At 38.9% G+C, this 12,219-nt stretch overlaps 1 protein-coding gene across 1 annotated transcript in view; it reads right to left on the bottom strand.

The window, feature by feature from the left end:
- Positions 1–1,661: 1,661 nt before the first annotated feature.
- Positions 1,662–12,219, bottom strand: part of tbca (tubulin cofactor a) — a 10,642-nt gene continuing 84 nt past the window's right edge. The window contains exons 1-4 of the mRNA XM_063889824.1: positions 12,138–12,219; positions 6,491–6,596; positions 4,244–4,330; positions 1,662–2,519 (exon numbers count right to left, since the gene is read on the bottom strand). The exon at positions 12,138–12,219 is cut by the window's right edge and continues 84 nt beyond it. Of these exons, the coding sequence (XP_063745894.1) occupies positions 2,439–2,519; positions 4,244–4,330; positions 6,491–6,596; positions 12,138–12,190 (327 nt within the window). The 5' untranslated portion in view covers positions 12,191–12,219 and the 3' untranslated portion in view covers positions 1,662–2,438. The remainder of the gene's footprint in view (positions 2,520–4,243; positions 4,331–6,490; positions 6,597–12,137) is intronic.

Consider the following 12,219-nt stretch of genomic DNA (forward strand, 5'->3'; position numbering starts at 1 on the left):
AACACAGCACTTTCATTGTAGTGACACTCAGTTGAGCTCAAAGTGTTAGAGAAGAAGCCTCCTGTTGGGGACCATTTCAACAGGGACCTCTCTTTCTACAGCCAGTAGGAAACGATCAGACAGACGCTCTTGACCACATAGATTTCTCAGCCTTGTTTTGATTATTTTCAGCTTTGATGAGCGCAGTAACGGTAAGGTATCTTAATGAGTCCCCTGGTTTGTCCCCTATACTCTCACTGCCATGAGAAAACTCAAAATCAATTTTCCAAAATCCGACCACTAGAGGTAATAAATATTATATATAGCTATAATACGTCAAATGTGTAATCACACACTTAGCGATATAGAAGATAAACAATAAAACCTTACCTGCACGGCATTGAAACATAAACGTTGTTATGATTTTATTTGACCTTGCTATATGTTTTTAAAGCATATTTGAAAACGGAGACATTTCCGGGGACAGATTGACCCGGGGATTGGCCACCAAAGCCAGGCAGGCATTTGGTATGATCACCTTAGCCTTATGAGGCCGGACTCCGAGGGCTTTCCTTTACTCTCAGCTGTCAGATTGTAAACAAAGTCACGTGACTGAGGGCAGATGACAGCGCTGACAAGGTGTTTCCCGCAGCGAGACGCTACAATACTAATTGTGGGCTTCTCGTGTTGATTCAGCCACAACAGAAAAAATAAAAAACTCTTGCTCTCTCCAGAAGGGCAGGTCAGCCAAAAAGGGCAAACGGGCCATTGCCCGGGCAACATTAGTCCGTACCTGCTTTTCATTTTTATTTTTTTTATCCTACATAAAAAAAGTCGTCAGTTTTATGAAAAAAAGAGTCAAATGTAACAATCCACAAGTACTTTAGTTTTTCCCCACCTCCCAAAGAGATACACCATTCAAATGCTGCTTTCAAGTGCATACATACAGTACATTTTATAATAACTCCTTAAAAATGGGCTATTCCACTGCCTATTCAAGGCTTTTATTTAAGGTGCATTCCGTAGACAATACTCAGAGACGTTTACTCAGCAAAGTGCAGGATTTGAAACACACTTTGTTATTTATTTCAGTGTAAGATGTGAACGCGTTCTTAGCCAGCAGCCTGCGGGTCCTCCGGTCACACACACCACACACACCCAGATGTAGCACCCCGCCGCCGCATCTCATGCCTCAATTAGCGCCGCTGCCCTCTGCACGGACTCGATTAGGGCCGTGATTTATCCGAAAGAAATATAATTATACCTCCAAATAAAATAATCAGCATTGAAGAGCGATTTCCTTAACGAGATGGAGCGGGGTAGATGTCACGCGGTAGCAGCGCCTCATTAGGGCGGTAATGAGACTTTGGGGTGATCCCGATAATTATCGAAATCTGTAAAATAAGGATCAAGTCAAATGTAACCTTAATTTGTCTGCCAATTGAGTTCATTTATTACTATGACTATTTAGGAAGGACTCTCTCAGCCCTTAATACAAGGTGTCGTTATTTTAAGGCCATTTGGATAATAGATGTAACTGCAGACAGGCTGCTTTGTCATTCAGGGCCATAACCAACATTTGTCTTTTCACTGAGGAAGTGCTTCTTATTGTATAAACATCAAGACACAATCAATTCCACTGCTCTTAAAAGGATAATATACTGTGCAATTTGATCCACCAATTCTCAAACCATCAGTTTATTCATCGATTAGTAGATTGAAAGAAAATTACATTCCAAACCATTTTGAAAATCAATAAAAAAAAGGCCAAACATTCACTGTTTTGTTCGCAAATATGATCGTTTGCTGCTCATCAGCTGTTTATCATTGTAAGTCATATATATATGCGTTTCGCAAAGAGGAGGAAACTTGTGTAGAGTATTTTTTACTTTTTTCTGACATTAGTAAACCAAAGGATTAATCAAAAGGATGAAACTTAATAGCTACTTGCTGCTTTGGTTAGTATTCAGGGATGCATCATGATCAGAGGTTAGATCTTGCAGGTCCTGCAAGCTCAAACAACTCGCATACATATAAAAGGAATGCAAAATATATCTGAAAAGTATTCAGGTTAACTTCATAAAACGTGATCTGCAAATTGACTACTGATTTTTACAGTAGTCGAGTACTTCAAATCATTCCAGTGAACCCACACCCTTGAAACATATCGTTAGAACTGCAGAAATAACAAACACATGTGAGGATTAAATGATGTGTTTGAAGTCTAGATTGTGAATCAGTATGACGTTCCAGTAGTGTGGTGTTATAAATGTTTTATCGTGTTCATGTGGGATCAAATGTGGTGGCACGTTAACAGTAAACAGTAGAAATAATTACATCAAGAACAGAGACCCTGAATGGATTCAGCTCTCCTCCACGCTTTCCAAACAGGGCCTGATGAAAGGAATGAACATTTAAAGCAAGTGAATCTCGCAGTGAGTACAGAAACACATCAGAAATCATCCTTCAAGCTCCACTGAGTCCAACATGTTCCTGGCCTCTTTGTACTCCTCTGATTCACACAAATCCTCTTCAGCTTCCTGGAAAGAAAGAAAGAAAGAAAGAAAGAGACACAAGACACACACAAACCATTTTAGAACAATACTGCCATCTCCTACACCCAAAAGTGAGGAATTACAGTCACTTATGAATAATAACTCTTAAACGTTTGAATATTTTTATGAAAAACATTTGAAAAAAGAAGTGAATTTGTGGTAACTTGCAAGATGTCATATTTCCTTCTTCATTTCACCATGATCTATATTTAGCTGCTAACGGAGCTATAGTGTCCCTGTCTTTTAATCAAGTGTGTGTGAGTTCCTGTGTTGGTCACCCCAGTGACAGCGCTGCTAATGAATGAGCGTGTGTATATGTGCATGTCTGTCTTAAAGGTAGAAAGAAGGCAGAATAAATGGTAGGTGAAGAGGACATGTTGCTAATTCTGGGTTAGCTCCCTCTGCCTACCATCCGTCTCATGTGAGAAGCTCACAGTCAGCAGCTGCCTGTTGCTCGGCATTAATTGAGATGACCCTGACACATGCATGCTTATGTTTGCTTCTCACCATATCAACTAAATCCTGCAGGGATTAGACACAGTGTGGTTGAAAGGATAAACCAAAATAGCTTTTTAATTGGTGTAACATGTAGCAATTGAGCATATTCAAAATATTCCTTAGGAAAAAAGGCTTTTTTCAGAAATAGTTAAAATTTTACTTGAACTTTGTGATATCTCCTGTTGAGGTGTACGTTAACACACCAGTGCACATACACAATAACTACTAAGGTTTTTTTAAAACCTAATTTAACATTTTCACACACAAGGAGCATAGCCCAGGGTTTTATCTAATCCGGGTAACAGGGGTGCTGGCCCTCTTACTGTCGCCCTCAGACCAAAATGCAGATTTTTACCGTAACATTTTAAAGTGATGCCAGAAAACAATATTTCTGTTTTTCAAAAACGGAATAAATACTCAAAGTATGAAAATTATCGACTATACTGTCAGACGGCAGAATGAGCTTTGTTTTTATGGAGAATAAATAGGAGGTGGATCTCTGGTGGGTCTGTGGGGGGACGAAAGTGTGATTTCTGAATTAGATCATTTCTTAGGAAGTAAAGAAAAAACATAATGCATTATAATTGCAAGAAAGTGGGCGGGGCCGGACTTTGGGCCGGAAGTGACATCAGCGTTGCTTTCATACTATATTTTTTCTAGGAAACTCCCTGTAGCCTACCAAAAATGTAAGTGATAAAGTAATAATACATTACTGATCCGACACTAAACAGCAGACAGAAGAGGTTAATGACTATATCAGAAACTTTTACATTACTCTATTTTTTGGCTCGGTGTCTAATAAGGAAATTGATTGCGAAGTTATCTACAACAACTGTTTTATAGAATAGCATCTGTCAGCTTGTTTTTAGATATTATACCACCTACTGACCAACATAATAGTTTATTTGCTTTTCATTTATTTCTAACGTTTAATACCTACTTTAGAACAGCTATGTGAAGTTACTCTCAGATACAAAATAGGAACCACAATGCTGCTTGAGGGATAATTTCATTCCGTGTGAAACGCAAGCTGAGCTTAAATAATAAATAGTTTTTGTTGTCATGTGTCTACAATATCTCACAATTAAACGATGTAGTTTCAACAAGGTTACAAATTAGTTCCAGTAACAAGCAACAAAATAAATAGATTGAGAGTTTCATCAATACAGTTTTGTCCCGTTGTGAGATGGAAAAAAGGTTTTTACACTTACTAATAACTGCTGCAGATCTGAGTGTGCTATGGTCAGGCGACGGTGGCAGTCTGGGATCATCATTCTGGCCTCCTGCAACACCTCCACCTGAAACCACACAGAGACACTTCTCACCATCTTGTTTAATGGACTTACCCCCTCCACTGCTGCGGTTATCATTTCTCACATCATAGAGCAAGTATTTTCCAAATAAATAACATTTATTCAAACAGCCATGTACAGGCATATTCATCCCCTTGTTCCCGACAGTCCCATGCAGGACACACTCTGCCGCGGTGAACATCTCCAAACAAGGCGGCGGTATGAGATATGTTATTGAGTTATCGATCGGGCAGGGAGTTGGGCAGCAGGGGAGAGCACCTCGATCTGACTGCACACCTGGATAAATGAAGAAACCCTGGGCCTAGGAGCTGTGATCAGGCGTAAAGAGGTATTACTACGCCTGGAGGGAAACTGTGTTACAGCCTGGGGAACTTTCACAGCCGCGGATAATGTGGAATTCCCCCGTCTGGCACCCTAAAGAGCAGAGAAGAGTTGGCTAACGCTGTCAGACACACTCACTCATGACAGATGCTTCCTCACCTAGCCCTCTGTCGAGCTGCAAAGTCAAAACATGGAAGCAGTTACACACATGTACATTACACGGCTGTGCACACTAACAGGCAGGCAGATGAACTCATACACAGACTACACTGAAAGACCAAGACAACTATTCGAGCTGTTTGCCGTCTACATGTGACAAGGTGAGCCAGACAAAGCAGAGGAGTGCAGAAACAGAGAAAAGTCACGGTGCCCTTCCGCTGCAGTGGAATGATCCCATCAGTGCTGGATAAAGATGACACTTACAGTGTATTGATTCCATTAAAATAAAAACCTCTAATCCATCCTGCCTCAGACCTCTCATCTCCAACCATAATCCATCTGGCCTCCCAATCTCCCCGTTTAACACCGGCCAAGCCCGCTGCTCAGCCCCAGCCACCGCGCTATGAATGAACAAACAAAACAAAAGCACACACAGAATTTTAATGTTACCAGTAAACATAATCAGAAGCGCTGCCCGCTCTGCGGTTCCTCCCTGCCTGGAACAAGAATTGACTAGGACACTGTGGAGCTGTATCTGTGAACCATGTTTGCATATTTTTGCTATTGCATTTATTCAGTGTTTTGGGGATATTTATTGACAAGTAAGGCTGCAAGATATAACATTCCATAGTGATTGCGATGTGTGCATGCAAATAAGTCACATTGCAAAGGGTGCAATGGCAGGTAAGGCAAATTAAGTCAAACAAGTCGTTCCAGCTACTTTTTCACTGAAAATTCGCTCTGTTGTTCATTTTTAAGGCTATTTTACCAAAGAAGCCACTGAAGTTGTAGGCCAAAACCTGAAAATGAGCGAGTAAACAAAAAACTGTGTACGGAAATATTGAATATAAAATAAAGGATGATGTTGACCAAAAACAGGTATGTTTTTGTCATCTGGTGAAAATAACTGTCTTTGTTTTATTACAGAAGCCAAGTATCCCAGTTGTCTTTTTTCCCAGTATCATTAAGCCATTCTTTCAACAATAATGTGGTTTTTGTGTTTTCTTTATCTCTCTTTGGAGATATGCCTAAAGTGTTGTGTAAAAGTAAAACAAAGGATCTTGGCTTCAGAGACACCCTATACGATGAGCATTTTCATAAACAGTGTGAAGTATCTTCGTCCAATCTAGGCTAAATACACCATGACGGGATCTTAATTATCCATCAAACAGGTGTTGAGATGTTCCTGTCTGCACCAAAGTGATAAACAGAGAACCACCAGCCATAGCAATCCTTGAAGCCAGGATGCTATATGGCTATATACTGTATTAAAAGAAAGATGATTCTACATAAAGCTAGCAACTGCATACACATTTTCATATCCAATGCACAGCAAAAAAGGGAGGCAGAGTGAGAGAGAATGGAGGGAGGAGTAGGGATACTGAATTACCAGCATGTGTCAGTAATTATCAAACTCCTCTAAAGTAACATGATATAATTACATATGCATCAGCCAAATTACAAAATCACTAATGATTCTCCTCTCAAAACCTAATTCTTCATTATCACAGCGGACTGACCTCATTACATGAATGAGGGGCAACTCAAATCAGAAATCACTCTAACTCTGGGAGAGCAAAACCCCTCCACTTACTTACTCTATATATAAACTACTGATGGATAATGGAATGTTTTTAAATTAAGACACATATTGTTCAAACATACCTGTTTCTTGAGGACATATTCACATCCTGCCTCTGCTTTCATGCGCTCCACCTTCTCCTCCTGCTGCTTCATCTCCTTTTTGTAGGAAATCTCCTCCTTTGCCAGCCTGCAGACACCAAGGACAGGAAGGGAGGAAAAGACAGTTCACAGTTAAAGCCAGTGACAGAGTGTTGTTTCTTTAGAGAGGAAACATAAATGCACAGACTCCCAGACAGGTAATAAAGGCCGAAGCATGAAAAAGACGTGTTGTGATGGTCATCTGTTTCAGGCGGGTCCATCTATCCTCATTCTGTGCTACGGTTCTCTGACTGAGGGGACAGTGAGATCATCTCCCGCAGGACGGGAAGACACACACCTCAATAACAACATCACTCACTGATACACCGGGTGCTGGTAGCCAGGAGGAGAGCAGCCTTACAATATGCTTTGATATGAAAATGAACACGTTCATCTAAAGACACTTGGAATAGGATGCAGAGAATCGACAGAAGAAAAAAAAAAAATTGCTGACTATTTTGATAATTGATTGGTTGTTAATTCGTTATACTAGCAAACATGGAGGAAAAGTATATTTTTAGCCTCTCAAATGTGGACATTTCAGCCATTTTGATACCATATGAATGGGTTATTTAGTCTTAACTGTGTCTCTTCTTATGTAAGTGTGAATTGGACTTGCAGTTATCCTCCTCTAAAGTTGACCACTGTGAACATCTTCAAACTGAATTAAAAGGGTAATTTTTTACAGCTCAACTAATCAGTTATTCAGTATGATAAAATCTTCTATCCAAATATCAATATATCATATACATGGGTTATTTAGTTACTGTCTGTGCCTGAATTTGACTTGCAGATCCTTTAAAGTTGACGATTGAGGAAATGTTGAATTAAAGGGTTCATTTTCTGGGGGTCAACCAATCAGTGGTTCAGTCTAATCTGATCTATAATCTAATGAATATATTATATCTGCACGTCATTGATTCCTATAACAAAAATGAGCATGATGAAGTACAAGAGGATAACAGTGAATTATATAACACGGACAACTGTGTGCTTTGCTAATTTCACATTAATTCAGAGCCTCACAGAAACTTAAATTGACATAGTCCCTTGTATGCTGTTCAATTCCATAATTTATTTCCATTTATAATCTAATTCCATTCTCTCTCTTCCACAATATTTGAAGTGAGACTCTGCAGTGACACGGTTAAAATAATTTCAATACTGAAATATATAAATGATCAGGTAAAGGTCTTCATTTTCAAGTCTTAAGAAACATCAAGCTTCAACTTTGATAGTATTGTATCCAAACATTTCACATACTAGTAAAGATGCAGCAGCCACATAAATACAACAGACTTTTGGTGTTCCTGGTAACTTTATGATGTCTTCTAGCTCACACTTTGTCCTTTTCTGACTTCTTTTATCTACTTCTATTGCCTCCACAACACAGTTACAGACACCCACACACAACTAGTCCTTTTTAGAGATTAATTGATCATCAATTTAGTCCCTAATTTGGACCAACTCAGGTGGTAAATGGGCCTCTTTTCCTTAATTGTTAGTGAAAATGGGCTTGAGTACATTGATAAATTTTGATTATTTATCAATTACGGGCCAAATGGAACTAAATCTATTAAACAGATTCCGGCACTGATTGGCATAATGGAGTTTGAAAATTTCGCTATTGATAATGATTCCCAGCTAATAGTCTTTTTCCGGCTGCGTCTGCTTGTCGGGAATGACAACACAAATTTAATTTTTCATAGAATCAGCTGCGTGTGCGTAAGTGAGTGATCCTTCATTAATCAGTTACATTACTGGAGACCCTTCCCTCCATGTTGCACCGCTCCTTGCTTAGCCAAGGAAGCCAACAGCACTCTGTCATATTTTACATCAATTACCACTCATTCTAATACGGTTCCATCAAGAAGCTTTTAAACAGGCACCATATGCAATCGCAGCCTCCTGCCTTCCCCTCTCATGCTAGATGCAGAGTGAGTGATGTCCCCTGTTTAGAGTCAAAGAAGGAGGCAAAGAGAGGGGAAAGATGGAGGAAGGAAGGCTGGAATAATTTGAATAAAACTGAAGGACAGTCTAATAACAAAATGTCCATTCCTCCCCTTCCAGTCCTGATGTTAATTTCTTATTTCTCCCAGACTTGGAGCGCTGTGTGAATGAGGGGTGGGGTCGTGGCTGGTTTTAAATAGACCTGCCACCTCAGGCTTAATGGAAAAGGCAGCTCTGTGGAAAATAGAAAAAAAGGGAATTAGAGCCAGCCGACACACACATTCGGCCGCCTCCTCTAGCACTGTATTTTTGAGCCACGGTGTAGTCTGTGCTGGGACCGGAATGACAAAGGCAAATTACTGTTGTCATTTTATTAAGGGTATCCGCCTCGCTAGGGCAGAAAAGGCACTGACTGGAATGTGCAGGAGCCACTGGAAATAGGCCTGGCTAAAAGAGCAGGCAGGTTTCCTCTAAACTCCAATATATATAAAGAGATGAGGGAGGGAACAAGGGGAGAGGAGAAGGGAAGGAGAGACAGGAGAAAGACACAGAAAGCAATGAGTCTGTGCGTTTTAACCAACCTGCTTGATTAAGGGAACATTTCAAGGTTTTGGAGAGGGTGTAAGATGTAATGTCTCCAGGATCAAACGATATTCTTAACTTGATCAGTATAGTGGTTTTGATGAAGAACACTTTCCCTCTATGGGAAATCCAGCCAGCATCATCATCAGCACCTCAGGGAGCCTGTTAGTAATCTGACCCTCATCAAAACACAATCAATAGCACATTACACTATCACCACTGACAGGAGGGACTTAGAGATCTGATCGACGAGAGATAGTCTCAGTCCATCACACAGACTACTCTACCAAGCACATTATCCCACCACACCTCATTATATCTAGTATTTCATATTCCAGCATGGTAAATCTGGACACATTGCACACATTTAGCTCCGAATGGATGCCAACCCTATTAATAGGCTTAGGCTGTCTTAAACTGGATGATGAGTTTTAGAAGTCTTACATCGAAAGGCTTATGTTTGGACCTAGATGTCATGTACAAAACAAAACAAATGCATTATGCTACAGATTTGAAATTACAATTCATTATTCTCTTGTACCGAAACACTCCATTATGTCGGAGACACAAAATTAAAACAGCAATTCCTAAGGCTACATCCATCATCAGCTAGAAATTATACAAACAGGGAATAACAGTGAATGGAGACAGAGTGGGGCATAAACAGGTTAAAATATTGAACATAAGGCGTAGGCAACGCATTTGGAGTATTTTGGTCTTCGTGTTTGACTTTGGCTAATCTGTTTTTGATATCAGATAAGATGGAACTTTATTTATCCGTTGTGGGGAAATTCAGGAGTTTAAAGCAGCAACAGAGTGAGAGGGAAAAACAGGACAATAAAGGTTATAACAATTATTTTTTTAAATAGATATATTATAAATAACAATGTAGGAAGGTAAAGCATTACAATTAGAAATATTATTTTACTTATTCAGTTTAATAAATGACTTGATTCCTGCAGGTCAATCAGATGTTTCTAGAGCAGCTAAAGCAAATACTCAATGACTATAGTATTTAGCAGCGTTTCCACCTCCGCTAAGAAAGTCCTAGAGAAAACCTCATTTAAAAAACCTTTGCCATCTTTTACTATTGCTCTGTTTTTCCTCAAATTCAAACTTGTATAACAGTGGCCGTATTGTTGGGCAAAAAAATGATCAGCATACTGATCCTTCTTTGCTTTTCCTTTTGATTCAACATCAGGATATTGAGAGAAACATGTAAGATCCCATTACTTTATTTTGTTAAGATCATTATCCCAAGATGATCGAACTCTACTGGTATCCTGACATTGAAAACATATTGTTCACATCTTAAAAACTACGTCTACAAACCAGTTTATTATTTTTCCCAGTGAACTTTCAAGTTGTAAAATTTGCCAGGGTGTTTGCAAAGAGTTTGTAATGTCTGTCTTAATCTGAACATGCAGCTTAAAGCCAAGTAGAAAGATTAATTGAACATCACACAGTGCTCCTATAGGAAAAGAGAGAGATGAGAGATTTTTAAATGTAACATGCTTTTACTGCAAACTCCACATTTGCATTGAGAAAAAGGCAGAGTCAAATAAAAAGTGTAACTACATGTCTATCACAGCTAACTTTCACTTGGATAACAGCTTTCTTCAGTCCATTTATTCAATCAGGGTAGAATCTGGTTTAACGCCACATTTGCAGACTTTTAACCACTTCTTTTCTATGAATTAGTTTAATTAATCAAATCACTTTCCTCCTGCCACTACACATACAATATTTTAAGCTTGCTGTATTGTGCATGTGCTTCTTCTAATAAATCAATTTCCCATGCTTCTTGGAAATGTTTTAAATCAAACTGTAACTTAATGGCATCGCAAAGCATGTGTACAAGTATCAATAAATAAAAACTTATTAAACTACTAAACTAAACCACTGTTAAAACGCAGTTAAGTTGAAAGCTGTCTTTAGATTTATGCCAATTTTAAAAATGTCGGATTAAACTTGCAACACATGTTGATACAGCATGTTAATGAATCTGACAGCTTAATTAAGGACAATTAGTAACAAGTTTACCTAAGCTGGTCTTATAGATGTATACAAAAGTGAGAAAGAGTTATATAAATTAGAAACATGAAATATAAACAACAAATATATACATAATAACTAACCAGATACTCAATATTTAATGCCTCAGAGGAAAAAGAGGTTAAAAAACTGAAAAAAGATTTGAAAAATTGTATTTTCAACCCAGGTAAATTATGACCAACAGTTTGGGAAATAAAATCCGATAAAACCTCATTAACTGAGTGACATTATGATGTGCATAGTCACAGTAAACCTGTAGGCCTAATATAAATGTGATGTCAAAAGTCCATCCTAACAGTAGCAGTAAGGGTGCAGTGTCATCTGACTGCAGACATTTCCTACATCTCCACATATGTCCCACAAAAGCTGAGAATGGGTGGAAAACAGTGTTGTTTTATGTAGATAAAAAACAAAACACTTTAAAAATGCTTGGTTTAAAAACAGCAGTTTCATCTTATGTTAGCCAGTGTTCGCAGTTGTTTGTGTGGAGAATTGTAGCTAGCTATGTTTCAATCTCTATCCATTTAAGAAAATAACACATCATAATAAAAACGTTTAGGTCCTGTGTTTCGAGAGACTTCTTCCATAAGCATACATGAAGTTTGAGAAACAAAGCAGCAGCGTCGCCTCATAGACAAGCGAAATACAAGACATGTTTTTACCATGTGCAAGCTAACAGCTAACAGTTTTATCAACGTTAGCTACCACTGCAAAAGACAACATTTTTATGTATAGTACATAACCATCTTTGCGTTTAAAGCGTGCTTGTGTTATGGCACAGACAGTTAGGTATAGGGAAGTGTATCTACCACTATAAAAACAAAAAATAACTGCGTACTGGTCGTAGGCCGAAAGCACCAGAGAACCTAACGGACAAATCGTCTTCCAGCCGTCTAGGCTAAGCTAGTTAGCTCCCTACAGTTAGCTTAACGTGGCTATTGTGTGCAGTTGGCTTACACGAGATAGTAATTCTTCTCCAACTGGGATGAAAAGCAAATCTCACCTTTTAACGATGCCAGTTTTAATCTTGATTTGCCGGATTCTTGGGTCTGCCATGGCTGTATATTGTGTGTATTTCTCAGTTC

The sequence above is a fragment of the Eleginops maclovinus genome, chromosome 8 (assembly GCF_036324505.1).
Source record: "Eleginops maclovinus isolate JMC-PN-2008 ecotype Puerto Natales chromosome 8, JC_Emac_rtc_rv5, whole genome shotgun sequence".
NCBI classification, from domain to species: domain Eukaryota; kingdom Metazoa; phylum Chordata; class Actinopteri; order Perciformes; family Eleginopidae; genus Eleginops; species Eleginops maclovinus.